The 27,188-nt window shown below is 39.3% G+C and overlaps 1 protein-coding gene across 1 annotated transcript; it reads right to left on the minus strand.

Annotated features, from left to right (window-relative positions):
• Positions 1-26,460, minus strand: LOC138958303 (polycystin-2-like). Its single transcript, XM_070329413.1, has 15 exons — positions 25,838-26,460; positions 22,868-22,981; positions 20,743-20,873; positions 20,103-20,365; positions 19,177-19,401; positions 17,073-17,235; positions 16,558-16,794; positions 14,653-14,834; positions 13,708-13,927; positions 12,929-13,062; positions 12,325-12,442; positions 11,265-11,594; positions 9,036-9,200; positions 5,582-5,601; positions 1-2,713 (listed from the first exon to the last, which is right to left on the minus strand). The coding sequence occupies exons 1-14, from the start codon at positions 26,052-26,054 to the stop codon at positions 5,584-5,586; spliced, it is 2,517 nt and encodes an 838-aa protein (XP_070185514.1). The 5' UTR covers positions 26,055-26,460; the 3' UTR covers positions 1-2,713; positions 5,582-5,583.
• Between the last annotated feature and the right edge of the window lie 728 nt (positions 26,461-27,188).

The following is a 27,188-nucleotide window of genomic DNA, read 5'->3' on the forward strand; positions in this document are numbered from 1 at the left end:
TTTCTTTGCAACACACTTTAATGCAAAACAAAAATAAATACAACACTGTGTATGCAAGAGCACACAACACTAAAAACTCGCAGTAGCAACGGGTATAGGTATTTTTATTTTCACAAATTGTGGTTTGACAACCTGCAAGAGTATCAAAAATTCATCACAGTTCAGCAGTTTAAATTTGCCACAATAAAATACTTCCCTTTTAACAATGGACGGTTGAGGTTTTGCACACAGCCAATCATTACTGTGTTTATAAATTGTTTAAGTCAATGGACGGACGATGATAATTAATCATTTTTGCTGTAGACAAGGAAATTCGGTATGCAAAAGCACTTTGGAATAAACAGTGACACTTGAATGGTAATCGAGACATTTCGTGTTTTTAACTCCACCTACAGTTTTTGTTTGTTGATTGTTGTGAAACACAGAAAAAATGAATTTATAAGAAAATACTCCACTGCAAACTTCAAATATTGATCTGTTTTTCATGATTTAATATTTTGTATCACAGAATCAACTATGTAACAAAAGTGAGTGTGACTAACCAAAACACAGTCTAGCCATAAAAAAAGAAATATCATGCACTGATCTTTTGAAGATGTACCACGGGCACCAATCTTTTACAGACATGCCATTCATTATCTCTTACACAATTAGTGTATGGTTTTGACACGGCTCCACCGTTCTGTCTTTACCAGACAAATGTCACTGCTTGTCAAAGCTTGTTTCAAATAAAAACAATTGCTACAAAAAGGTGTAAACATATTCAAAAACATTAAGATTAAAAGTAATAAACGCTCACAAAGAACAAGAAATTGTAAACGCTTGCATGCATCCTGGCAAGTGTTCCTTTGAGGCTGCTCAGGAAATATATGACAGAACTATTACAGTTCAAACTGTGCTTTTGAAGAGAACCTACACCACAGCAGTGCTTTTGGTGCAGTGTTTTTCCAGTTTGATCAGGTGTTTTTTTCTCCACAGAGTCTGTCATCAGATGCAATCATGTAAACGTAACTTCAAATATAAATTAAAGACAAATCTACGAAAACAACAACATCGCCTTTTACCACTCTGATGTGATGTCTTGTCCTGAGACAATCTTCAATATTTTCTGCATTAAAAAACCCAAAAGGGATAGCAAACAGCTCTGTGTTTAACTGACTGAACTTCCCATGAAAACTTGAGACTTCTGATGAAAACTTGACCATCAAAAATAAACCACCGATCATAATACTGACGATTTGGACGGATTGACTAGAAGTAAACATTAACAAAGAAACCCTCTTCACCTTCTTTTTCTATTTGTCTTTTAACTGAGAGAAACAAAAAAGAACGAATTCTCTGTAGAAAAAAAGAACAGGGCAGAAACACAAAAACTAACATATGCTTTGATGACTAGCTTCTACAGCACTAGGGTTGTACATATGTCAAATATATTCTCAATCACAAAAGAATACAAACAGATCAAAATATCCAAACTGCAGTAATAACCGCGTACATCAGTTATTGAACAGCACTGTGGGGAACAATGAAAACAAGCATGCTGTACCCTCATCATAAATCCATAGCAATAACAATTTGTAACTAAACGTATTTATGAAAACAAGTTAACACAATATTGGTCAGTTTTTGAGCCCTTTTGCAATTGTATACAACAGAAATGCATTCTAATTTCAATTTTTTATCCAAAGAGAATTCCCATGAATTTGAACTCCAAATGCTAAACAAAAAAATATTATAAAAATAAATAAAAATTAATTAGATAAAAGTACTTCTTCCAATACCACTAACAATGAGATCAAACTCTAAAACAGAAAAAAGCACAATTTTACATTCTTGAAGTACTGGCCAGTTAAATTGCTCAAATTCAATCCTACAAAGAGAATTTCTTCCAACAGTTATATATCAACAAATAGTGGTTTTCCTCTGACAAGACAACACCTTTCTTACCCATCACTCCTCAATGTTATCCACTTACGTATAATTCAAAATGAAAGCAACAACACAATTTTTAACAAAAGTTAACAAAGTTATCATAAGAAGACAACATCAATACAACTTTTCTGATTCAACAGCAGCAGCTTTGTGAGATTCATAACTTGTGTGATCTTCGATTTTTTGTAAGGAAGGTATGGAAAAAAAGGTCCACATCAGCAGTTCTGATAATTTGTAAAAAATAATTCTTGATTTCATACAAATGTTCTTTTTTCTTTACCCTGCATGCTTTCCACAAGCACTGGAATCTTAAGCAGTTTTTTTTATCAAAAGATAGCAACGGACCTTCTTCTTCTTCACCGTTCACATGTAACTGACCAAAGTCATCACCATCCTTTTTTTTTTTTTTTACCAAATGACTTTGCATTACATGGTGAGATTTTACCCCATAATTACATTTTTTTGTTAAAACACATTTGTTATTCCTTTGGTCCATTTTGTAGCAAGGAGAAGGTTTCCTTACTTTGAAATCAGAAAAAAATCTTTTTTTCCTCAAGAGTTTGTGTGAAGATCAACAGTCTGTGGTTATATGTAGAATAGCTGCGTAGAAAGCACTACACACAGAAAACAAAAATCCGGGTGAAGTAGATCATAAACAACACAGAGTGTCTGGAATGGTTGCAGAAGGGACGTCCGGTGGCGGTGTCAGACTTGCGTTGTCAGACACTTACATGGTACTTGTCAAAAAGTCATCAATATCAAACAGCGCACCCTCTCTGTCCTGCGCACACACAAAACCAGAGTCAGTAACACTGTCTTTGCTGAAAAGAAAAAAAAGAAAATTCATAACAAATATTTATTTCTTATAAAACCACAACAACTTGCAAACATGTTCAAAGCTGCCAACCTGACTGCGTCTCTGGATACGAAGAAATTTGGTTTCCCAAAAGTGTGTGAATTTGTTTGCTTTCTTTGTGATCATTTATTTGTTTTGTTTTGGTAGCATAACATCGTAGCAATGGGTGCAATTTTGTAACATGCTACTCCAAAACCATAGTAATTAGCAGCTCTGCATGTTGTAAGAGTCCATTTTACAGAGAATTAAGTTCACAGTACAGCACGTGCAACACAACAATAACAATTTGGCAAACTAGTTGAAACATCCAAAATACTTTTCTCTGTCACAAAAACTCAAGTTGACAGATGGATGCATGCCACAGCATTAACACTTGAAGAAATCAATCTGAAAGCCTCAGCATCAAATGACCTCTGCATCCCATTTGCATGAAAGAAAACAGGAAGGTCACTGAATAATAGAATCAGATCCTAACAAGGACTCTTGCAAAATGTTCTTGATACTGAGTGACATACATTGTCTAACCAAAGCACACATTTCTGTTTGCATACCACATTCAGATAATAAAGTTGTATTGTATTGTAAACACAGAAAAGAATTTCATTGTTTTCAAACAAGTTTTTTGGCTGTTGCTGTTTGTTTTGCTTCTGTTTTACATTGACCCAAATGAGCTTTTGTACGGTTAGTTCTGTTTGTTACATTTATCAGTGATTCTTACAATACTGTTTTCTTCACAGCAAATTAAAACATCCAAAATATATCTCCACTCATGCAAGTTCTGCAAATTAAAAAACAGCAACAGTAACTGCACAGTTTAACACTGTACTTTGTTGTGGTGTGTTATTGCATGCCTATGGCTTTGTTGATTTTTTTGATTTTGTTTTTAACATCCAATTTGCCATAAGCAGATGTTGAACGTTATGACCACATATATGAGTTCAGCCCAAAACAGCATTTAACTTGAAGCCAAAGCCATGCTTAGAACTTTTTTTTAGACTAGAATTTTTATTCTGTCTTACTAAAAATCAGTTACAACTTCTTTCAACACTGCCTCAAAACACTAATAAATAACTTTTTCATGAAACACAGTAACAATACTTGGCTTAAAAAACACAAACAACAAAAACACAAACTAATACATGATCTAAGCTTCCTATGTTTCTGATAAAAAGTAAGGCAGAAAAAACATACACTAAAATACACAAATAGCCTTTACTAAAAAGAATAAAAACTAACTCTTGCTAACACTTAAAAAAAAAAGATCTGTAAAACGTTGGACTGATTTATCTATTACACCTTACAGTGGTTTAAAACTAATATATTTGAAGTAAAAAAAAAAAAAAGGAGAAAGAAACATAAAGATGAGCACGTTATTCAAGTTTACACATATAAGTTTATTCATTTCATATGACAGAGATGTGACGGAGAGGGAGAACTGATATAAAAACAAGTCGCGTAAGGCGAAATCACTACATTTAGTCAAGCTGTCGAACTCACGGAATGAAACTAAACGCACTGTATTTTTTTCACCAAGACAGTACAGCTTCGTCAATCCCCGCGAGAAGGAAATCGCTCACCTCCCACGTGCAAAACGCAGTGATATGCACACGCCAGAATAGCGCGGTAGCGTATTGTGCTTAGCAGGAAAGCGCGCTTTTCTGTATTCGTGTTAACTTTCTGAGCTTATTTTGAATACAACCTATCATATCTATATGTTTTTGGAATCAGGAAACGATAAAGAATAAGATGAAATCATTTTTGGATCGATTTCTTAAATTTTAATCGTAAGACTAATTAATCTATTTTCGTTAATTGTGATCACATTTTAAGAGTAAACATGACATATGTATATATTTTTCGATTCAGAATGTGATGAAGAATACGATGCAATCAATTTTAAATCTGTTTGCGAAAAATCGATTTTAATGACAACTTTAATGAGCAAACTCATTAATTAATTTGTAAGCCTCCAAGCTGAAATGCAATACCAAAGTCCTGGCGTCGTCGAAGATTACTTGACCAAAATTTCAACAAATTTGGTTTAAAATGAGAGCGCGACAGTGCCGCCTCAACTTTCACGAAAAGCTGGATATGACGTCATCAGACATTTATAAAACAAAAATGAAAAAAACGTCTGGGGATATCATACCCAGGAACTCCCATGTAAAACTTCATGAAGATCGGTCCAGTAGTTTTCTCTAAATCGCTCTACACACACACACACACACACACACACACATACACACACACACACACACACACACACACACACATACACACACCACACCCTCATCTCGATTCCCCCCTCTACGTTAAAATATTTAGTCAAAACTTGACTAAATGTAAAAAGGACACCAATAATATGTATTTTCATCTGACAATTGTATACAGTCTGTCAGAGAAAAGGTCTGATAGCAAGAATACTTTCAGTTATAAATGAACACTAAAGAAAAAAAGAAAAAGAAAAAGAATAAATAATATAAAAATAAGAAATCAAAAATACTGAAGCACGACTGTTATCAATACAAAAGACTACTGATACATGTATGTTAAAATTAATTACATTTGATAATTCATGTTTGATGTTTTTCACAAAAATGATGAAAGCGTTCATAACAATAACAACAGAAAAGAACACAAACCACAATTGCTGTGCAAATTATAACAAGCATTTTTCACAGGTACACAGTCCACAGCACAAAGTTGTCTCCCTTCCTTCACATTCGCACAATAAAGCAAGGCGGACACACCAATATAAAGCAATCAACAAATACACATTCTGACAAAAGTTACCTCTAAGCCTCCGAAGATTGCTTGAAAAGACAAAGGTAAAGAAACAAAGAGTCAGTTTATGGCAGAAAAGTTAGTTTTATTGCAGAAAACATGAAGGAAACACAAAAGACAAACTAACAGTGAGTGTTTAGCAGATTACACAGCAAGATATAGAAACTTGACAGGCTTTTCTTTTCCCACCTGTATTGATTCAATCATGACTGATGTGATACACAAGCCCTCTATTTAGATTTGATACATATAAAAACTCCCAACTTCAAGACCTTTTCGCCCGAAACATCCATCTAGTGAATGAAAAAGACCCAAAACTAATGCAACACTTCCCCAGTAAAACTATGCAAGAAGAAACCAGGTATTTGCACCTCCATCTAAACCAGAACCAGGCCTAGAACGTTCCTTCCAACTGATTGAACTTAAGGTTATAAAGACCCTCCTGTCCCAAACTCTTATCTACTGAATGAAGCATATCCAAAACCAATGCAAAACTTCTTAAGGGGAGGTGGGCCAGTGCACTACCTTTTTTTTAATTTTGAATGTTTTATTGTGTCTGAATGTTATTTTATGAAAGAAATGAACAAATGATGACAAAGAATAGTCACTTTTTGTATTTTCGGTTGCTGGTTTTTGTTTTACGCGACAAAAACAGTCAAAATACAGACAAAAGTGGAGTACAGGAGATACACGGATTTTCATCAGATGTGATTGTCACACTTCTAATTATTGTTTTATTTTATCCTTCTGGGTATGCTCTAGGGGATTACGAAGCAGATCTTGTTTATTATATTTATATTTGGAGTTAGGAACACTTCTTTGTTACAACTGTCAAACTTTAGGGTAACGCTTGCGAAATTATTTTTTGAAATAATCTGGATATGACTATAATAAAATTTCAGCAAAATCCCTTCGTAATCCCCCAGAATGTTATATTCTGCACAAACTACAAAAGAAAATATTGCTCTAGCTAAATTACAGCCAGAGAAATCGCGTAACCCAAGACGTTACCGTAGGCAAAATGGCTGAACTGAGAAAAACGACATTGAAGATTGAACACCACAGAAACACTATTGAAACAGACACACAAGGACAAAACTGTGTTATGAATGAACAGCTTAGTTTATTTGAATTGCAAACTACTTAGCCTTTAGCACGCCAGCAGAGAATTTATGCGTCCATCCCTTCTTTCCCTCTGTCAACCAGCATGGGGATATTGCCCCAGCGCTAAACGTGTATCAATGACCCGATTCTCGTTTGTATTTGCATGCGAGAATAACGGTATTTTTAACGGTAACTTACTTGAGCTAGAACGAGACTTATTTCCTTCCGTTATCTCGTCGATTTGTTGGTTTCCTCGAAGTTTTCTGCTTTTGTTTTTACATCGATACAGTACTTTGGTACTTCGACAAGCAAGATGGAGGATGATGAGTTTGAAACTTTCGTTTGAGTTGTTTTTTGACAACAAATCGTACGTGGAATCTGAACGATTTACTGAGGAAGCTCTTCGCAATGAACTGTGTATCGCGGTGAAGAAAATGACACAGTTCGTCAAGACAGTGACGGAATTTACGAAAGTGCAGATTGATACAAACAGTTGCTGATCCAGTTTCGTTCGGGAAATGGCAGGCCCAGCAAACATTACCGATAATCTGACTGATGTTGGATACTTTCTCCTGTTTTTGTTTTTTTGCTTAGCAAATGCTCAACTTGCTTGTCGAGGAGATACTGCACAGAAACTGACTCAAATTCAGCGCAAAGCAAGCCAGTGCCGAGACGTAAAAAGTGTGCTGCATGGCGTGTTCGGAAATGGCGACCTGTGGATCTGCGTGGAGATCAAAGCTTTCCTCTGTATCGAAAACACCGACAGAATCCAAACTTTGGCCTAGTACCAGCGGAACTACTTGTTGTTGCTAACCGAACTAATAAAGACATTGTCCTCTTTCTTATTTCGAGCCATTGTTATCGTATCAAAGGTTGTTTCTCAAGGAAAAATTCGCTTTCGGTTGTCACCGATCGTTTGATGTGTAACCAGGATGTTGTAAAACCGAGTGAACTTCGGGTGTTCCCGTCATGGCCGAGAGTCTCTTCGGTAGTTTCCGTATGCAAAATTCGTAAGCTGAGCATGCGCACTCACAAAGTAAACTGGTTCCCGATTTCGGTTTATGAAACGAACCAATGGATGTCGAGTACCTTCCAAATAAGGACATTTCCGTTCGATTACGATTGCTGCCTTTGCAACGGACAAGTGGCTGAGTGAATGGAACATTCATCAAAACACTGATGTCATGTTATAGGTCAAGAGCTGCTGCGCAGTTTCGTATGTCGTGAATGCACTGTTTTGCTGAGGACAAAGCCGTAACTAGCCTTTGAAATGAGACATTTTTTGGCGGGGGAATATCGACTACAGAAGACAATCAATGCCACACATGTTCACATTTTGTCTTTATTGACAGATAAATAGGACACTTTTGACAAAAACACCGACACACATGGATGATAGGTATGTTATGGAAACAAAATCTGCTAAAATACCCAAAACAGTGTTTTGAACGATTTGGTCAATTTTGCACTGGCCCACCTGCCCTTAAGGGCACAGTGCAGCTCACAGCCTTCGTTTTGCGTTTTTGTTGCAGCTGAGTGCATTTACAGTTCAAAAATCCTCCTATGGTAGTAAAACAAACCCAAAACTACCCAACGACAACATCTGTGAAGCTCGACAGTTTCTTGTTCACGCGAGTGCATAAATTAACCTAGTTATTACGTGGTGTTTGGTCGGAGTTCGAATCAACTGAGTGATTCCGGCCTCCATTTTGTTTTACACAAACTCCTGATGACGTCTGACTTAGTTTGCTAGTGACGTGTCTTTTTGTGCATGATGTGGTGATCTACCTGATCTAAATTTAGATCCAAAAATAGGCCAAGACCAGCCGGGTCCGAGTACGAAATTAATTCGTAAAAAAATCGCAGTTCTTGACTCTTTGGGTGCAAGTCAATGAAACTTGGTAGTTCTTCTAACGGATAGCTGCCTGAGGTATGACTAAAAGCCCCAAGGGCTCCGTGCACCTGGATTTGACAAGTTCAGTACCTTTAAGTGAAACTATGAAATAAATCGTGTAGGTACTTAGGCTTCCATTTTGACTAAATCCAGGCAAAGAATGTTCTTCCCAATATTCAAACAAAGATCTTTCCACCTAAAAAATCCCTGATCAAAGTTAAAGACATTAGCCCCAAAATCCCTGATGAATGTTCAAGACCTTTCCACATAAAAATAAATACCTGATTAAAGTTGAAGACCTTTCCACCAAAATCCCTGATTAAAGTCAAAACCTTACCACCCAAAATCCCTGATCAAAGTTAAGGACCTTTCCGCCCCAAAACTCCAATTCAGTGAACAGAGCAGACCCAAAACCGATGCCACACTTCCCAGTGAAACTATAAGAGAAACCTTTTAGGTACTTACGTTTCCATTTTGTGAGCGTGCGCGAACGTTCTTGCTGCCGCTGTCCGAGGGAGATGCCCCCCGGGCACTTTGAGGAACAGAGGTTTCTGAGTCCCACCTCTCGAGCTCCTCTCTCACCAATTTCTCCATCTGCTCTCGCTTCATTTCGTCGCTCGTCCCGTCAGACTGCACCCAACAAATCGTCACCATGATAAGAAATTGCACACAGTGGTAGGGCCCCTCCGGTGAGAGGACACCTACCATGAAAGGACATCTTCTGTTGTCCTTTTGTCTATTATCTCTACTAAAATACACCTGTCATGAAAGGCCACCTGCAATGTAGGGCCACTTTGGGTTAGTCCCAAGGGTGTCCTTTCATCACAGGTACCACTGTACTTCATTTTTTTAAAAGTTTTCAGAAAAACAAGAATTTGAAAAGGGCTCAAGTCAAGACAGTTAGGCAACTCTACTGCAAGACTCTAAGAATTATGTTGCTTTTTCATGTGACTTCTGCTCCTCTGTTTCACACGTTATGGAAGTGACTGAGAGCAATAGAATGGATTCTCTGCTGCAAAACTGCCTAAATATGAATTATGAAGTTATGTTATAATCGTGACAAAATATGATGATATTTACAAATCTGACAGCTAAGGATGATTCCTGGAAGGTCAGCAACAATTGCAACTACACTGAGAGAAAGGATCGGAAATGCTGTTTTTCCCTGATTAGGCCAAAAAAACAAAAAACAAATGTTGGTTTAGGGTAACATGACCAAAAAAAATAGGGTCTGTAGGTCGGCTTTTTAAAAAAGGTGAATTTTTATTTTTAGTCTTGGTATGGTTTGCAAAATGTGCCAGTTTTTTTAAATTTTATTTGTTTTGAGAAATGAAAAAACAGTTTTAGGGTCGGCGGGAAAAAATAGGGTCGGTCGGGTTACCCTAAACCAACATATATTTGTTTGGCCTTAACACCATTGCTATTGATGAGCTGTGTTTGACTGAACTTTATTTGGGGGTAAGTTTTTTTTTATCATTGCCCTTGCCTTAATGTTACTTAGTTCTCAGCTTATAATCACCTCTTTTGTTGAGAATTGCACATTAACGTTGTTACCAAAATGTGGAAAGGTAAACTGTGGGACTCAACAGAAGAAAGCCTACATAACAAATATCTCCAGATGTTAACTTCTTTGAGCAGACAATCCCTGGATCATGGCCTGGGTGGCCGAGTGGTAATGCACTTGCGCTCGGAAGCGAGAGGTTGCGTGTTCGACCCTGGGTCAGGCCGCAATTTTCTCCCCCCTTTCCTAACCTAGGTGGTGGGTTCAAGTGCTAGTCTTTCGGATGAGACGAAAAACCGAGGTCCCTTCGTGTACACAACATTGGGGTGTGCACGTTAAAGATCCCACGATTGACAAAAGGGTCTTTCCTGGCAAAATTGTATAGGCATAGATAAAAATGTCCACCAAATACCCGTTTGACTTGGAATAAAGGCCGTGAAAGGTGAATGCTCGCCTAATAGGCTACTGAGCTTTACTGGCCGATGTGAATGCGTTATATATTGTGTGTAAAAAAATGTCTGTTTGTCTGTCTGTCTGTAAAAAATTCCATTTCAAACGGCAGAAATTAATATGTAAGCGCCTAGGGCTATATCTAGATTAGGCGCATAAAAATGATCACAATAATAATAACAGGCTTTTGGAGAACTCCATATTATTATGACCAGTATCCTAGCGTAAGACATACTTCTGACGGACTGGGTGGCCGAGTGGTAACGCGCTTGCGCTCGGAAGCGAGAGGTTGCGAGTTCGACCCTGGGTCAGGGCGTTAGCAATTTTCTCCCCCCTTTCCTAACCTAGGTGGTGGGTTCAAGTGCTAGTCTTTCGGATGAGACGAAAAACCGAGGTCCCTTCGTGTACACTACATTGGGGTGTGCACGTTAAAGATCCCACGATTGACAAAAGGGTCTTTCCTGGCAAAATTGGTTAGGCATAGATAAAAAATGTCCACCAAAATACCCGTGTGACTTGGAATAATAGGCCGTGAAAAGTAGGATATGCGCCGAAATGGCTGCGATCTGCTGGTCGATGTGAATGCGTGATGTATTGTGTAAAAAAATTCCATCTCACACGGCATAAATAGATCCCTGCGCTTTGAGTCCGAGTCTGGAGATACGCGCGCGATAAAAGACTTCATATGACATGACATGATTCTAAACTCTATCCCCGTTTTCTCTCTATGGAGCAGCACCTACCTCTGTAATGCTGTCGAGAATCTTTCCCATTGTCTCCCTCCTCTTTAGCTTGGCTTTTTCCATGGCTTCAAGCTTGACTAGCACAGCGTCGATCTTTGAAACGATGCTGCCAATGGAATGCTCCATTCGATCGACTCTTCTCGACAGTACTGTGAATTCTTCGTACGACACGCCATTGGTTGTGCGGCCTGTGCGGGATGACTTAGTGCCGCTGCCTTCATCGTCACTTTCCTCGCCGCTTTCGTCGAAGCTGACGCGGCTGCTGGAGCGGCGGCCGGTGCCGGGACGTCCCTTGCCTTCCAGTTCGTCGTACTCTTTGTTCAGGGCAGCCTGCAAGTAATCATAAATAATAGTTATAATAATAAATAGCTTTGCCATAGGGCAGTTCCCATAAACAGTTTCAGAGCTTTACCAGTAAAATGGCAAAACAACTGCGACACAAAGTCTCAATTCTAATTCTTTTAAAGATGAAAGTCTCTTGTCTATTCTAATGCTTGTTATTCTCTCAGTCTTGTCTATTCTAATGCTTGTTATTCTCTCAGTCTTGTCTATTCTAATGCTTGTTATTCTCTCAGTCTTGTCTATTCTAATGCTTGTTATTCTCTCAGTCTTGTCTATTCTAATGCTTGTTATTCTCTCAGTCTTGTCTATTCTAATGCTTGTTATTCTCTCAGTCTTGTCTATTCTAATGCTTGTTATTCTCTCAGTCTTGTCTATTCTAATGCTTGTTATTCTCTCAGTCTTGTCTATTCTAATGCTTGTTATTCTCTCAGTCTTGTCTATTCTAATGCTTGTTATTCTCTCAGTCTTGTCTATTCTAATGCTTGTTATTCTCTCAGGTGCCAGGAGACTGGTTCCGCATAGCTCTTACTGACTCTTGTTGCACATGTTTATATTCTGAGCGCTTGCGTCTCTTTGAATATAGTACTAACAGATATAGTACTAACAGATACAGTTGTTATCTCTATACATAATTATGCCATTCTAAAGTCTGGCATTTGCGACAATGCCTTGCCTGCTAACACCCTGTGTGCTATGACAACATGCGGACAATGTATACCTTTTGCTCAAAGAGGTCAGCCTGCATGCGACGTTGTTCTTCTTCGTCCAGCACACGGTCACCATCCACGTCATAGCGAGCGAACATGGCCTCGATCTCCCCATCAGCATACCCACGTCTGTACAGACACAATGGAGAAACGTAGAGATTTAGTTTTCTGGTCTTGTGCATATTTACATGTCTGTACAGACAGAATTGCAAAAAGTACAGATTTAGTATTCTGCTTTTGTGCATATTACATGCCTGCATAGACAGAATGACAGAAATGCAAAAAGTACAGATTTAGTTTTCTGGCTCAGAAAAATACGCTCAGTCTATTTTCAGCAACACAACAAAACCACAGTCGGTGTTCTTTTTTAGATCAGGGGTGCAACTGGAACTGCAACATGAGGATGAATTCCCAACCTTGGGAAATAGATTGTTCAGTCTTCAGACATGGGAACTGGGATGAATGAAAAAGTCTGAAAATGATCTATGACTCACACATAATGTAGAAATTCTGGGCATGAACCATACAATTGCTCTGAACTTGTATCCATGGGGCTCACAGAAAAGTCTGATTTTAGCCAAAAGTCTGAAAATTCTCATATGTGAGTATTCTTACGTTTTAAGGTCCTGACGCCACTCGTCGAAGTCGAGCTGCTTGTCGTTGTTGATGTCAGCAGACTGCAGGGCCTTCTGGATGTCCACAATCTTGTCGCGCTTGAAGTTCAGCTTGTCCATCATCTTGGCGTAGCCCTGCACACACATCACAACCGCGTCAGGTTCAAGTCCCCCAAAACACAACAGGAGCTTCCGCTCTTGAACCCTGTCTCCCACCCCAAACAGAAACTTTCACTGCGTTTATCTTGTCTCAAAACAACTGACACTTATCAACGGAAAAAAATGACTGTAAGGGCTAAAACATTTCTCTTCTAATCGAACCCAGAAAAAAAGCAAACTAAAATAGTTAGGTAAGAATTACAGTCACTAACATTGATCATACAAAGTTTTAATGTCATTTAGATTCTGAGAATTAACAGGTAAAATGGTAAGTATGTGAACCAAAATAGATCGTTATAGAAAGGTGAATTATAAAGGAAAAAACCCTTGTCAGTGATTCTTTGGGGTGGGCATTAAGAGCAGGTGGTCATTACTGAGAGGTGGTTGCCAGGCAGGTTTAACAGTACAGTGGAACCCCTATTTTAAGACCCCACAATTTAAGACTCCCTCCATTTTAAGACCCTGTTTTCTCACTTTTTGTTCATAATCTCAGTAAATTTAACCCCATTTTAAAACTCCCTCCTTTTTAAGACCCGATTTTCACAGATATTTTGAGGTCTTAAAAGGGGGGTTCTCCTGTACTGATTTCATATGCTAATCCTGTGCTCAAACAACACCCACCTTCTTGAAGTAGTCAGCGATCTCAAACTCGTTCTTCTGGTTGGCCATGTCGGACTTGACCTCGGAGTAGGTGTCGTTGATGATGGCCAGGAACATGTTGATGAGGACGAAGAAGACGAAGAAGACGAAGAGCATGAAGAAGATGGGGCCCAGGATGCGGTTGGCCGTCTCAAGCTGGTGGAAATCAAAGTCGCCCAGGATGATACGGAACAGGGTGAAGCTGTGGAAAGAGTGCCATTGTTACTAGAGAGGACTTTGTGCAGACTCTCCTTGTTGTCCCAACAACCCCATGTGCAATCATGCTCACCATAATAAACCCCAGTTCACAGAAAAGTCTCAGGACTTGGAAACATAAATACAATCATGCTCACCATAATAAAGCCCAGTTCACAGGAAAGTCTCAGGACTTGGAAACATAAATACAATCATGCTCACCATAATAAAGCCCAGTTCACAGGAAAGTCTCAGGACTTGGAAACATAAATACAATCATGCTCACCATAATAAAGCCCAGTTCACAGGAAAGTCTCAGGACTTGGAAACATAAATACAATCATGCTCACCATAATAAAGCCCAGTTCACAGGAAAGTCTCAGGACTTGGAAACATAAATACAATCATGCTCACCATAATAAAGCCCAGTTCACAGAAAAGTCTCAGGACTTGGAAACATAAATACACGCATGCAGGAAGAAACAAAAAAATGGTAGCGCCGTTTTGTATAGAGGATCGCTTTCCCCAGTGAGAAAGCAGCCCGAATTTCTATTAGGGTAACCTCACAGAACTACCTAAAACTGATCCTCTTATTCCTTGTTGTCAGACTTCCACACAGGGCACTTATTCCTTTTATCGCTTGATTGGGTTCCGACATGAACAACTTTTTTCCCCCATCTTTTCTTCTTACTGAATGCCCACAAGTACAAAACCAATGTGCAAGGAACTCACAAGGCGTTCTGGAAGGTGCTGAAATCCTTGACCTGTGAGCCGAAGAGCAGGTAGCCGAGCTGGGTGAAGGCCAGGAAGATGATGATGAACATGACAAAGAAGCCGGCCAGGTCCTTGGCGCAGCGACCCAGGGTGGACGACAGCTGGGTCATGGTCTTGTTGAAGCTGATGTACTTGAAGATCTGCACAGGGAAATTTCACAGATAAAATACTGTGTGAACTTTCAAAACAACAAACAAGAAAGAGAAATTTCACAGATAAAATACTGAATGAACTTTAAAAACAACAAACAAGAAAGGTTAGTTTGTGGAATGTTTGATTATAGACAATACTGAATGAAAATGAAACCTATTATATATAACCTGACAAAACCCTAATATAACCTGAGTGCATTTCAAATGCCAACAAATATTTGTTTTGCTATTTGCTTGGTAAAGCAATGTTCGTGAAAGCATGCAATTCAGAGCTGATGCACCGTCTTCAACATCTGGCAGTGTCATCTTGACATTTATCCCTTTAGGCATACATCTTTAGGTTCTTCATCATGCCCAGACTTCAGTTTATTCAGTAAATGTAAAAGGAAATAGTAACAGCTATTGTGTTTTCAGCGTAGCAATAGGGTCCGATATTTAGACGAGACAAGTATAATGCTGACGAGTCGAAGACGAGTCGCATTATACATGTTCGAGTCTAAATATCGGACCCTATTGCTACGCTGAATATACAACATTGATTATATAGCTGTTCTGACCTTGATTTGTTGTTCCAAACTTACAAAATGACAGTTTTTGCGTCGATGCGTTGATCTCGGGTTTTGATAGCAGACGCCGTTTCTTATGCGCATTAGTTTTGCGCAGGCACCACACTGACTTTGGAAAAAAACCTCGATTTGACAACACAGCTGTTAAACAGCTTTTTATTAGTTCATTCGTATACAACAAAAAGAAGTTTGAGTTTTTTTAATTTTGAACAAGACTACTTATGAAGAAGACCAAAACACAACATCAACGGAAAACTAGAAACAACTGAAGAACTAGGATGCAACAAGGGGAGGAGAAGAGAACAGCTAATCCGAACAACGCGAGCAGACGGCAGCGAAGTTTTCAATTTGGGTGAATGACATTTATACTTGTCTCGTCATGAAGCGAATTTTTCAACCTCAGTTATAAACGACTACATGTATGTTAGTGCCATGGGTTGTACATCCATACTTCAGAGGGGAAGTGGGGTATTTAGTGTGGAGTTACGAGATAAGAAAAGCCGAATGCGAAAGTTTGTGTCAGTCGGCAACTGAGCTCACACAGGCACACAAAAACGGCTGTTCCGTTTTACTCCCCTGTTTGTACTACATCTTTCGGCATTTTGTGGTGTTTAGGGACAGAAAATAATTGGTTTAGTCCTGTTTTATCGGGAAGTTAGCAGAAAAGGGTATGCTATCGACATTTGTAAAGCTGAAAAACATTCCCGAGAAGAATTTCAAGTTGTCAGTGTATGCTGTTGTCGATTGAAACATCGTGTGTTACAGATGGGTAAACCGGAACCATGCGTCTTTGTTATTGCCAATATGCTTTTGGATATTGGCAAAAATGGCCGACTTCCGTAGCACTATGCTTTGATGATCGAAAAAGGGATGTGTGAGACCATCCAATCACAGCCCCCGAATTCCCCAATGTGTCCATCAGAATAGCTATATTATCATATATGTCACAAACAAAAAAGTACAGTCATTTTCGGACGAAAAAGATACAAATTCATGCTGGAGGAAAACGGTCAACTCCTCAGATGGTTTCTATTATTTTCCCATTCATTTTATGCTTGATTTAAAAAAAAATGCAGACAGCCATTAAAACTTGTAAACAGAGAATCTGTCCCACATAAAAACAGGCAAGAGTCACAAAAACCTACCTTGATCCATGCCAGGAAGGTTGCGATGGCGATGGCATTGCAGAAGCGAGTCTCCCAGTAGCTGAGCGCCTCAAAGTCTGCAAACTTATTGGGATCTTTCAGCAGGTCTTGCAGCTTGTCTCCCACTTCCACGGTCCGATACACGTTGAACGCCACGCAGACGACGGAGATGATGATGACCAGGATGTCCAGGATGTTCCACACGCTTTTGAAGTACGAAAAGCGGTGCTTCTTGATCTGCAAGGTCAACCAGTTCAATGCTGTTCAATGGAACATATCGTTTAAGACCCCCCATGTTAGGACCTCCTGCGGCCGCCTGGTGGGTTAAGGGTGGAGATTTTTCTGATCTCCCAGGTCAACTTGTGTGCCGACCCGCTAGTGCCTTATTCTCCTTCATGGGTACACTCAAGCACAAGACCCAAGTGCGTACGGAAAAGATCATGTAATCCATGTCCGAGTTCGGTGGGTAGAGAGAGGAAAGGTATGCACAATGGTTTTTTTTGGGCGAAACTTACCTCGATGATTTCCTCCACACCGTAGTAGAGGATGAAGAGGCAGAAGATGGCTTCGCAGGCCAGCACGAAGTAGTCGCCGATGGTAACGTAGCGGATCAGTTTCACCGTGCGGAATGTCCAGGATGGGATGGCGCCTCCAGTGGCAGGGAATTCCACCAGCAGTCTGCAGATAACGCACACACAGTAAGATACATTTTCATTCAACAGTTTTCCGAGAGGAACATTATAACACTGAAGGACTTCTTGTCTCTTCCCTCTGTTTTCATTTTTTCATTTTTTTTCATACTATAAAATTGATTGATGTCTTCTCTGACACAACCGTTGTACGAAGAAGAAGATTGATGTCTTCCTCTTTTTTTTTTTTTACCTTTCTGTTTTTCAAACTTGTTCTGATCTTCATCACCCAGTCTTCAAGGCAGTGAAAGAAAGCTGATCAAATGTGTTGCTGAACAGTACAACTTGGTAGCTGACCTTATACATGTCTTGTTACAGTGCTACGTCTGCTTTAAGACACTCCATCATAAAACAATCTCTACTATATAACCTTATTTACTCACGACATTTTCTTCATAGTGTTACTAAATTTACCTCTATCTAAAGACTAAGACCAAAAATACTCAGATTTGATGAGGTGTTAAAAGATGCTAAATTCTGTTACATCTCAACTACTGGTTGTACACCTTCCCTTATGCAACCCTCTGCAGAAAGATGTCAACATTTTCACATTACACGTACTGCATTGCCCACAAAGAAGGTACAGTGGAACCCCTTTTAACCCCCCGCCTCCAGATTTAAGACCCCCCCCCCTCCCTTTTAGGACCCTGTGTTCTCATATGTTCTGTTCATTACCTCTCTAAATTCACCCCTCTTTTAAGACTCCCTCCTTTTTACATTTAGTCAAGTTTTGACTAAATGTTTTAACATAGAGGGGGAATCGAGACGAGGGTCGTGGTGTATGTGTGTGTGTGTGTGTGTGTGTGTAGAGCGATTCAGAGTAAACTACTGGACCGATCTTTATGAAATTTTACATGAGAGTTCCTGGGTATGATATCCCCAGACTTTTTTTTCATTTTTTCGATAAATGTATTTTATGACGTCATATCCGGCTTTTTGTAAAAGTTGAGGCGGCACTGTCACACCCTCAATTTTCAATCAAATTGATTGAAATTTTGGCCAAGCAATCTTCGACGAAGGCCGGACTTCGGTATTGCATTTCAGCATGGAGGCTTACAAATTAATTGATGACTTTGGTCATTACAAATCTGAAAATTGTAATTAAAATTATTTGTTTATAAAACGATCCAAAGTTACTTTTATTTTATTCTTCATCATGTTCTGATTCCAAAAACATATAAATATGCTATATTCGGATTAAAAACAAGCTCTGAAAATTAAAAATATAAAAATTATGATTAAAATTAAATTTCCGAAATCGTTTTAAAAACTATTTCATCTTATTCCTTGTCGGTTCCTGATTCCAAAAACATATAGATATGATATGTTTGGATTAAAAACACGCTCAGAAAGTTAAAACGAAGAGGTACAGTAAAGCGTGCTATGATGCACAGCGCAACCGCTACCGCGCCAAACAGGCTCGTCACTTTCACTGCCTTTTGCACTAGCGGCGGACTACGTTCAGTTTCATTCTGCGAGTTCCACAGCTTGACTAAATGTAGTAATTTCGCCTTACGCGACTTGTTAAGACCTGATTTTCCCAGATATTCTTTGGAGGTCTTAAAAGGGGGGTTCTACTGTGCCAGAATTTTGGTCCCACTGAATGCTTAATTCTAAAATATCTAAAGTATCGGCTGTCCAAATTCCCTCATGCAAACCTCTGCAGAAAGATGTGAACATGTTCACATTACATGTACAGTGGTACCTGCAATGTGAGGCCCCTCTGATGAGTGGCCACCTCCCATAAAAGGACACATTTGGAGTGCCTTTGTCTATCGTCTTGACCAAAGAACACCTGTAATGGTAGGCCACCTGTATAGTGTAGAGACACTTTTAACTGGTCCCAAGGGTGTCCTTTCGTCGCAGGTATCACTATACTGCACACAGATTGCCCACACAGAAAGAACACTGCTACGGATACCGTCCCTACCTGACCACACAGAAGAGGTTGATGTTAGCGTTGTAGACGGTGAAGTCCATGAAGAGTGCGCGCGTGCCTCGCCGGATCCACAGCTTGTCGTACAGATAGTCCAGGATGTCCAGTGAGGCCGACTTGTTTGACTGCAGGTCCTGCATGTTGCCCGCACCGCTGTACGTGTTCAGCAGTCCCCAGTGGGAGGAGCCGCCCAGCGCCTTTTCTGACTGGTACCGCCAACTGTGCAAAGAGATACACAGAGTGACAAATGCACCGAGACTGACAGCAAAGACTGTGAAACACAAGTGTAAAACCGATCAAAGAAGTTAGCACCGTCATTTAGAGAAAATTAAGAAACGATCAAAGCTCTGTCATTTAGAGAAGATGGAATAAAGGTCAAAGCACTGTCATTTACAGAAGATGAAGCTCCTAGATCTGCTCTGACTGCAAGGAATACAACTAACTATTAGCTGCAAGCAAACAAAATGTGAAGATAAAGCTAATAAAAAATTAAAAAAACACTGATTATACCCACACAAAAAACAAACAAAAAGCTGAAATTAATGTTAATGCAATAAGAAAAATTCTGTAAACAAAGCACCAGACTAAGTAATACTGTTTATTAGAAATCATCAGTTTGAGTTAATTATGGAACATCCGATACCACAGGCAACCAAAGTCCTCAACTGTACAAAAAGATCCTAATTATCTTACACATACACACAAATGAAACCCATTTTCTTCTTATCTCTAACATTTCACAAAACTTCGCTCGCTGTGGCTAAACTCAAAAGACAAAAACCATAAATCCTAGACACCAAGCTCTGGGGACCCGCTGCCGAACTGCAAAAGACCGCAGACTTCGTGGCAGCCACTAACCTGAGGATATGACGGCCATGAACATTGAACACAGAAGAAGAAGAATCTTAAATCACACATACGCCGTATACTCCGTGTCCTGTATCTCCCCGAATGGTTCGGTGTCTTCAATGGAGTCGGAGTACGAGTCGAAGCAGACATTGATGAAGTTCTCGAAGTCGTCATGGACCTGGCAAGAGTTGGAGTGGACGCGGATCTGTCGCAGACGGGGAACGCCGAGGAGCTTATTCTCATAGTAGATGTATCCCATCTCATCAGGGTTCATGGTGGCGTTGTTGTACCATTTCTCCCAGTACAGACCGTCAACCAGGGGGCCTCTGGAGAACTGTTACCAAAGCAAAGTCATGATGAATTAATGAGGTGTCCTAATGATCAAAGTACATATGATTATGAGCTTTCACAAAATAAGTAGGAATGTAAAAGAGAGAGAGAGAGAGAGAGGGAGGGGGGGGACTGAGAGACAGACAAACAGAGGGGGGAGAGGGAGGGGGAGAGAGAGAGGGGGGGGGGGAGAGAGGGGGGGAGAGAGAGAGAGAGGGGGGGGGGGGGACAGAGAGACAGACAAACAGAGAGGGGAGAGAGAGAGAGTGAGGGGGAGATACTTTCACCCCCCCCCCCCCCCCAAGGAAATTTGTTTGTTTAAACAAAGGTTTTGCAAGAAAATTCTCTGTGAATGATACTGTGTCTGTGATAAAGACTTACACGCCAGAAGTCCTCCACACTGGTGAGAGTGCGGAAGGTTCCACCGTTCTCGGTGTTGGCCGTGTCCAGGAACAGGTCGCTCATCACCTTGGTGAAGTAGTACATCGTGGTGCTCGTCATGCCGAACGTGACTAGAAAAGACGACAACAAATGAAATGACAATGCAGTGGAACCCCCCTTGTAAAAAACCCTGAAAAGTTAACTGCATACATTCTAAGCAAAGCAGGAGCTTATAATTGCATTGCGCATATCTACATTGTTTAAAATTTATCAAAGTGCTGATCCGAACACATTAGTAAGCTGCATCAAACGTGGGACATGAGTTGTTTTCAGTTTCACACAGCCTTAGCCGACTAAAAATGCAAGCGCAGAAATAAAGTGAATGTGCAGTCCATGTATTGGATTTCTCTCTTTCTGTAACCCCTTAACAGTCACAATAGGTATGAAGTAGTTTTTTTGGATGATGAAAGAAATCAATTCACTGCCAAGGGAAAATACTGCTGTTGCCCTTTGAAGTGCAGCAAGATGATTGCCTCCCCTGGAGACTGCTTTTCTCATATTTGGTCTTATACAACTTTATACCTAGCATGTTATGATGTTTTTATTTAATTTATTAACTAAATTGTTCTGGGAGTCAAGAGGTTTTAAGGCCACAACTGTAAATTATACAAATACTTTGATTTACTTATGTTTGTATCTTTAGCTGTCCGTTTTTGGCTCACGTAAGTGTAGCCTATGCGATGCTAACTTTTGTCTGTCTGTGCGTGCGTGCGTGCGTGCGTGTGTGATAGAAACTTTAACATTTCGTCATTTGAAGACGTCACACGCACGTATGTGCGTGCGTGTGTATGTCTGTGGTAGAAACTTTAACATTTCGTCATTTGAAGACGTCACATTATGGCGTAAGAGGGTTAGACGTCACGCGAAGGAATTACTGAAAGTCTCGGTCATTGTTACTTTGAGCGGGCCGAGACTAGTTGGCAGTCGTGTCGCAGGTATTGTTGACACACTCTCTCTCTCTCTCTCTCTCTCTCTCTTTCAACTTCAGGCCCTTCAAGCGTTATTATTCTGATTTGTTTCGTTTTGGTTTCATTTTTCATTGCTCATTTTTCTTTTTGATTTATCTCCCTTCCCCCTTCTTTTGCGCTTGGAGGACATCATCTTCTCTGATAAGTCGTTTTGATATTTGTATTGTTGTTTTCATTTTTTTTTTAACCTGTTGAAGACCATTAGGTCGAAACGTTGTTCATTGTCATTTGTTTGTATATTTCGTTGCGAGTCCAGAATATTACCCAATATTGACGGACTGTGTGATGATATCTTCTGCTATGGTCTGTTGAGACAGTGATATCAAAATCGAGACCGGAGGTCGAGATTTTGATATCACTGTCGAAACAGACCAATGGCAGAAGATATCATCACACAGTCAGTCAATGTTAGATATATTGCTAATTCTCTGGACATTTTGTATTTACTGTATAGAAATTACAAAAGTATTTGTCTCAGTTTTGGCTGTTCCATATCCCTCCCTCTGATTATTATTTCTTTTTGTTCACTCTTTTTTTGTACTTTTCAGTATTTAAAAATGTCTTTTCTTTCAAAAAATCTTTAGTCACTTGCTCAACTAAATTCTGGGATCATTACATTTTCATATATATTTGTTTGTTTTTAAATTCAGGTGTTTTTGTTTTTGAAGTGGGGAAGCAATAAAGAGGTCGTCGATATCAAAACTGATATCGACGGAAATGTCGTCGATATCACTTTTACAATGAGCTCAGTTTTGCCCAATTGACCAATGGAAATCCACGTAACATATGAAATAGCAATATTAGGTATTACTCTTAGTCGTGTCCCTGTAAGTAGGCTACATGCAGACAGACATATCTAGATCTAGTGTTTCGCTTTCTTGCACAGTGTCACCAATGCTTACTGTGTGTGTGTGTGTATGTGTGACGGAGCGATTGAGTTTGTCTTACTGTTTGTCTATTTCTTACGTGAGCCTTGAAGGCTTCGCCTCTTGTTTATAATCATAATCATCCCACTAATTCACAATACTTTCACTATTGTACTCAATAGCAATTTATCATTACCTTTACAAAAGAATGAAAGCAAGCCAGACACTTACTGACACAGATGACGATGAGAAAGACGATGTAGATGATCAGCTCTCTCAGCGTGGTCTTGACGTACAGCTCGCGGTTGGTCGTGGTCTCCTCCGTCTGGCGAGTCGCCCATATCGCTGTAAGTTTAGATGCAAATTTATGTAAATGTGCCTGTGGCAAAAGGGCGTAGTTTGTGAAATATAATCATGCAAACAAATATCCACACAAAACTGAATGTGAAAACTTACTTTATTTCAATATCTTCTGCAAACACAGAAAATAGCAACAAGCTGATAACTAACTGCACAAATAGTTGTTTAGCTAAAGTTGTGATGCGTAGGACATCTTCTTCGAGACAAGAAAATGAGGATGATTTTATTTCCCTTTTGAGAATATCAGCAAAAAACCCAGATTTGCCGGTGATGTCATTTCTGACACAAACATGAAAACGCCAGCTTCTGTCACAGGCACAAATGTGCTTACCCAACTAAAATAGTTAAAACGTTTACTAGTTTTAGACATTCCCGCCTGATTTTACACCTTCACAAAGTATGAAGACATGTCATTGTCAACCTGAAGTACAGTGAAGACCCAGACATATATCGTTATAATTAAGACTTTCATTCTATACTACGCGTCATAAAAAAGTAGGCAGATACGCATAAAAAGGCGGGTTCTTTTAGCCGTTTTAGCGGACTTAGCCGTTTTAGCGGACAATGAGACAAAAACAGTACACTTCAATACCTACTCAACGCATTACCTTCAAAATTTCCGTGATTGGTGGTAACATGTCGTTAAATACACATTTATCTTAGGTAATTTGAGACATTAGTTATGCTGTTATGTGACATGCCAAAAACAGTTTTAAGAATAAAGATGAATCCTATCACACTCGCAAAAAAATTAGTAGGCATGAAGAAAATAGAAAGCTTCAAATAACACTTTAAAGGCATACTAATTACTAGTGAATTCAAGTTACATGTACTTCCCCTGCTCTGTGGCGTCATTTGCTTCATTTATTCGAGGAGTTACCTCCCTTACTTTTGTTCTCTCCAAAGACAAGAAATATATATAGGTTACACACTCCGAGTTCTGATTATCTTGCATATTTTCCCGAGGGTCGATTTTCATGTATTACCAAGCCTTTGGCGAGGTAATACATGAAAATCTACCTGAAAATCGACCTGAGGGAAAATATGCAAGATATTCAGGACGAGGTGTGTAAGTTCTAATAGTTTTAATTTTTGTATTTGTCTTTAATGGCAAAACGCAGTACTGCAATTTGTTTTTTTGCTGAAAGTATATATATATATATATCTTTCTCTTTGTTAATTAATTTACTAACTTATTTCACAATCAATTTATAAGCATTGTTTTCAATAATAAAAACTTATACTTTTTTGGTTTTTCATTTACTCAATTAATGCCTTTTCACAAACAGGCTCTTCCCAAAGCCAAACACTGTTTTTGAAGTGATAATGTACAATAATTTAGTCAGTTGAACAAGTCATATTAAGTGCTTAAAGTTAAAATAAAAAAGTATCATATTGTTGACATCCAGGCGTAACTCCATTCTTGGTGATTTTGATGTGTTTGTGCTTCAAAAAATAAATCATTTTTCATGAGAAATGTTCTCTAAATTACGATTGACAATACAGGAATTAACTATCTTTTATTTTTCTATCCATAACAACAGGTACAAATATAAACACTATTTCATAATATAAATAATCAGTTCTAGACTTCTGTTGAAAATCTATATAAAATGAGATACGCCAAAATTCCATGACGACGTTGATATAATATATATAAGATGAGATATATATAAAATATGTATGATGTATTATTATCCTTATGCATACTGAAACAATGATTTCTTTTTAGCACAAAACTACAAATCTAAATGAATACATGTACTATGTAGTGATATATTGTCAAAGAACAGATCATGATTCACAATCACATAATAATCTTGTCATCCTTGGCCAACCCATCGAAATAAATCTCATTGAAAAAAAAAATTATATAAAATAATATATATATATGTATTATATGACATCAGCATTCAGTGATTCCCACTCACAGTAATACCAATAATAAGTAATAACCACAAAGAAAGAAAAGAGCCCAGAAAGTCCAACAAATGGTGTACTCACCTTTAGCTAGTGATTCTAAAAATTTACTAGCCAGAGAGCAAACTTTACTAGCCAAACAAACAATTTGTTTCAGCAAATTTACTCGCATTTGGCGAGTAGATGAATATTTCTACTGACCAGTTACATACATGTTTCTACTCGCCATGGCGAGTAAGACACTTGCCACTTTCAGGCCTCCCCCCGCAGGTTAGGGGGAAGAATTTCCCCGATGCTCCCCAGCATGTCGTAAGAGGCGACTAATGGATTCTTTCTCTTTTTACCCTTGTTAAGTGTTTCTTGTATAGAATATAGTCAATTTTTGTAAAGATTTTAGTCAAGCAGTATGTAAGAAATGTTAAGTCCTTTGTACTGGAAACTTGCATTCTCCCAGTAAGGTAATACATTGTACTATGTTGCAAGCCCCTGGAGCAAATTTTTGATTAGTGCTTTTGTGAACAAGAAACAATTGACAAGTGGCTCTATCCCATCTCCCCCCTTTCCCCGTCGCAATATAACCTTAGTGGTTGAAAACGATATTAAACACCAAATAAAGAAAGAAAGAAACTTCCAGGCCTGAACAAGGCAGTGGTAATAAATCTTAACTGAAAAAAAGTTAACCAGTGTAAACTGTAATAGGTTTATTCCCCACACTTTCTGTTCATTTCCTCCTGACCCAATCCCACAACATATACACCCTTTGAAAACCCCGCAACCCATAACCCTACAACTTCAGCACCACATCAACAATACATTAATTTAGTCAAAATCTGCATAAGTATTGTGCTCCTAAAAGAAAGCAAACCAACCCAACAAATTTACAGCAGTGTTTTTCACAATGAAAGTCAGTAAACTACTTACACCTGATGCCACGACCAATGGAGGCGAAACAGTTTCCACCACCACCACCTCTGGCAGTGGACTTAGTCGCCACAGTAGAGGTGTTAGCAGCATTGCGATTCTTGTTTCCTCCCATGTACTGGCTGTCTACCAGATCGGGTTCGTCTCGAATCCCATCATTGCCGTAGTCATTTACCCAGGCGTTTCGAGACTGGGCGCTCCCAGGACGATTCGACATCGCGGCAGTCAAAGTTTAGAAACTTTTACCTTCAATTTCAGCCTTCGGTCAACGGTAGGTGAGGAGGGCAGTTCTTTTAGAGAATCAACAACTCTGCAACACACACAGTTGGTCTAGTGTGCTGTTTGCTTATGGAATATTTTGTTTTTACTGTTCAAACTACCGAGCGCGGGTGTCCGCTCTGTTCAAAGGTGAAACGGGAACTGCGCAGAGCGCGGCCGGGCCTACCAACTTTTCTTCCAGAACTCTGCGAGAAAATCGATTTCCAGGCAAGCAACCAAGATGGCTGCCAATGACGTCACTCATCAACACCACAAAGATCGATCCTGTACATGGGAATGCAGGGGAAGTGAAGAGAACCAAGCTCCCTGCCAGCAGAACTAATCAATTAAAGATACGTCAGTGACAAGTTGCTTGGCGACAGGTACGCCGTGTGACTGAGGCTTTATCGCATCGCTGTGGTCCCAAAGAAGGACTGCGCAAAAGTTCGGATTGGAAGTTTGGAGGGCCGAGTTCTGGACGAGGCACAGGTGCTTGACAGAAGTCATTTTTGTAACAACTCTCCTTCTCGCACAAAACAATAGACTCAATGCTGGTTCCTTTACTCATACAACTGACCCTAAGTACGTTTTTAGCACTTTGATGACATACATGTTCAAGGAAGTATTAGTAAAAGCACATTTTAAAACAGATAAAAATTATGGAAAACAGTTGCAATGCGAAAACTTTTGACCGCAGTGACTGTTTTCGTAAAAATTGCCATATTTACAACACTCAACTTCAACTCAGTTGAGAGCGGTTGGAAAAAAACACAGGTTCCCTTTGGTGTGTCTGGCGCCTGTGTTAAGTAGTGCAGTTGCGACTGCTGATGGTGATGGCAACTAAGTTGAGGTTGATGACTCCGATCTAAACTGAATTGAAGATCTCACTGATAATGAAGCGAATCAGTGGAATATTTGAAACAAACAAACAAGCGAGCAGGCAAACAAATAAACACCGTGAGAATACACACAACTCCGCCTCTAAGACTGATGAGGCGGTTTGGGTTTACAGAACGATGGAATCTTTCACGAAATAAGCAATTCTAACCTTATGGAACACACTTGTACTAGTATTTAACAGCATTAAATGACA

This window comes from Littorina saxatilis, linkage group LG2 (genome assembly GCF_037325665.1).
Source record: "Littorina saxatilis isolate snail1 linkage group LG2, US_GU_Lsax_2.0, whole genome shotgun sequence".
NCBI lineage: Eukaryota > Metazoa > Mollusca > Gastropoda > Littorinimorpha > Littorinidae > Littorina > Littorina saxatilis.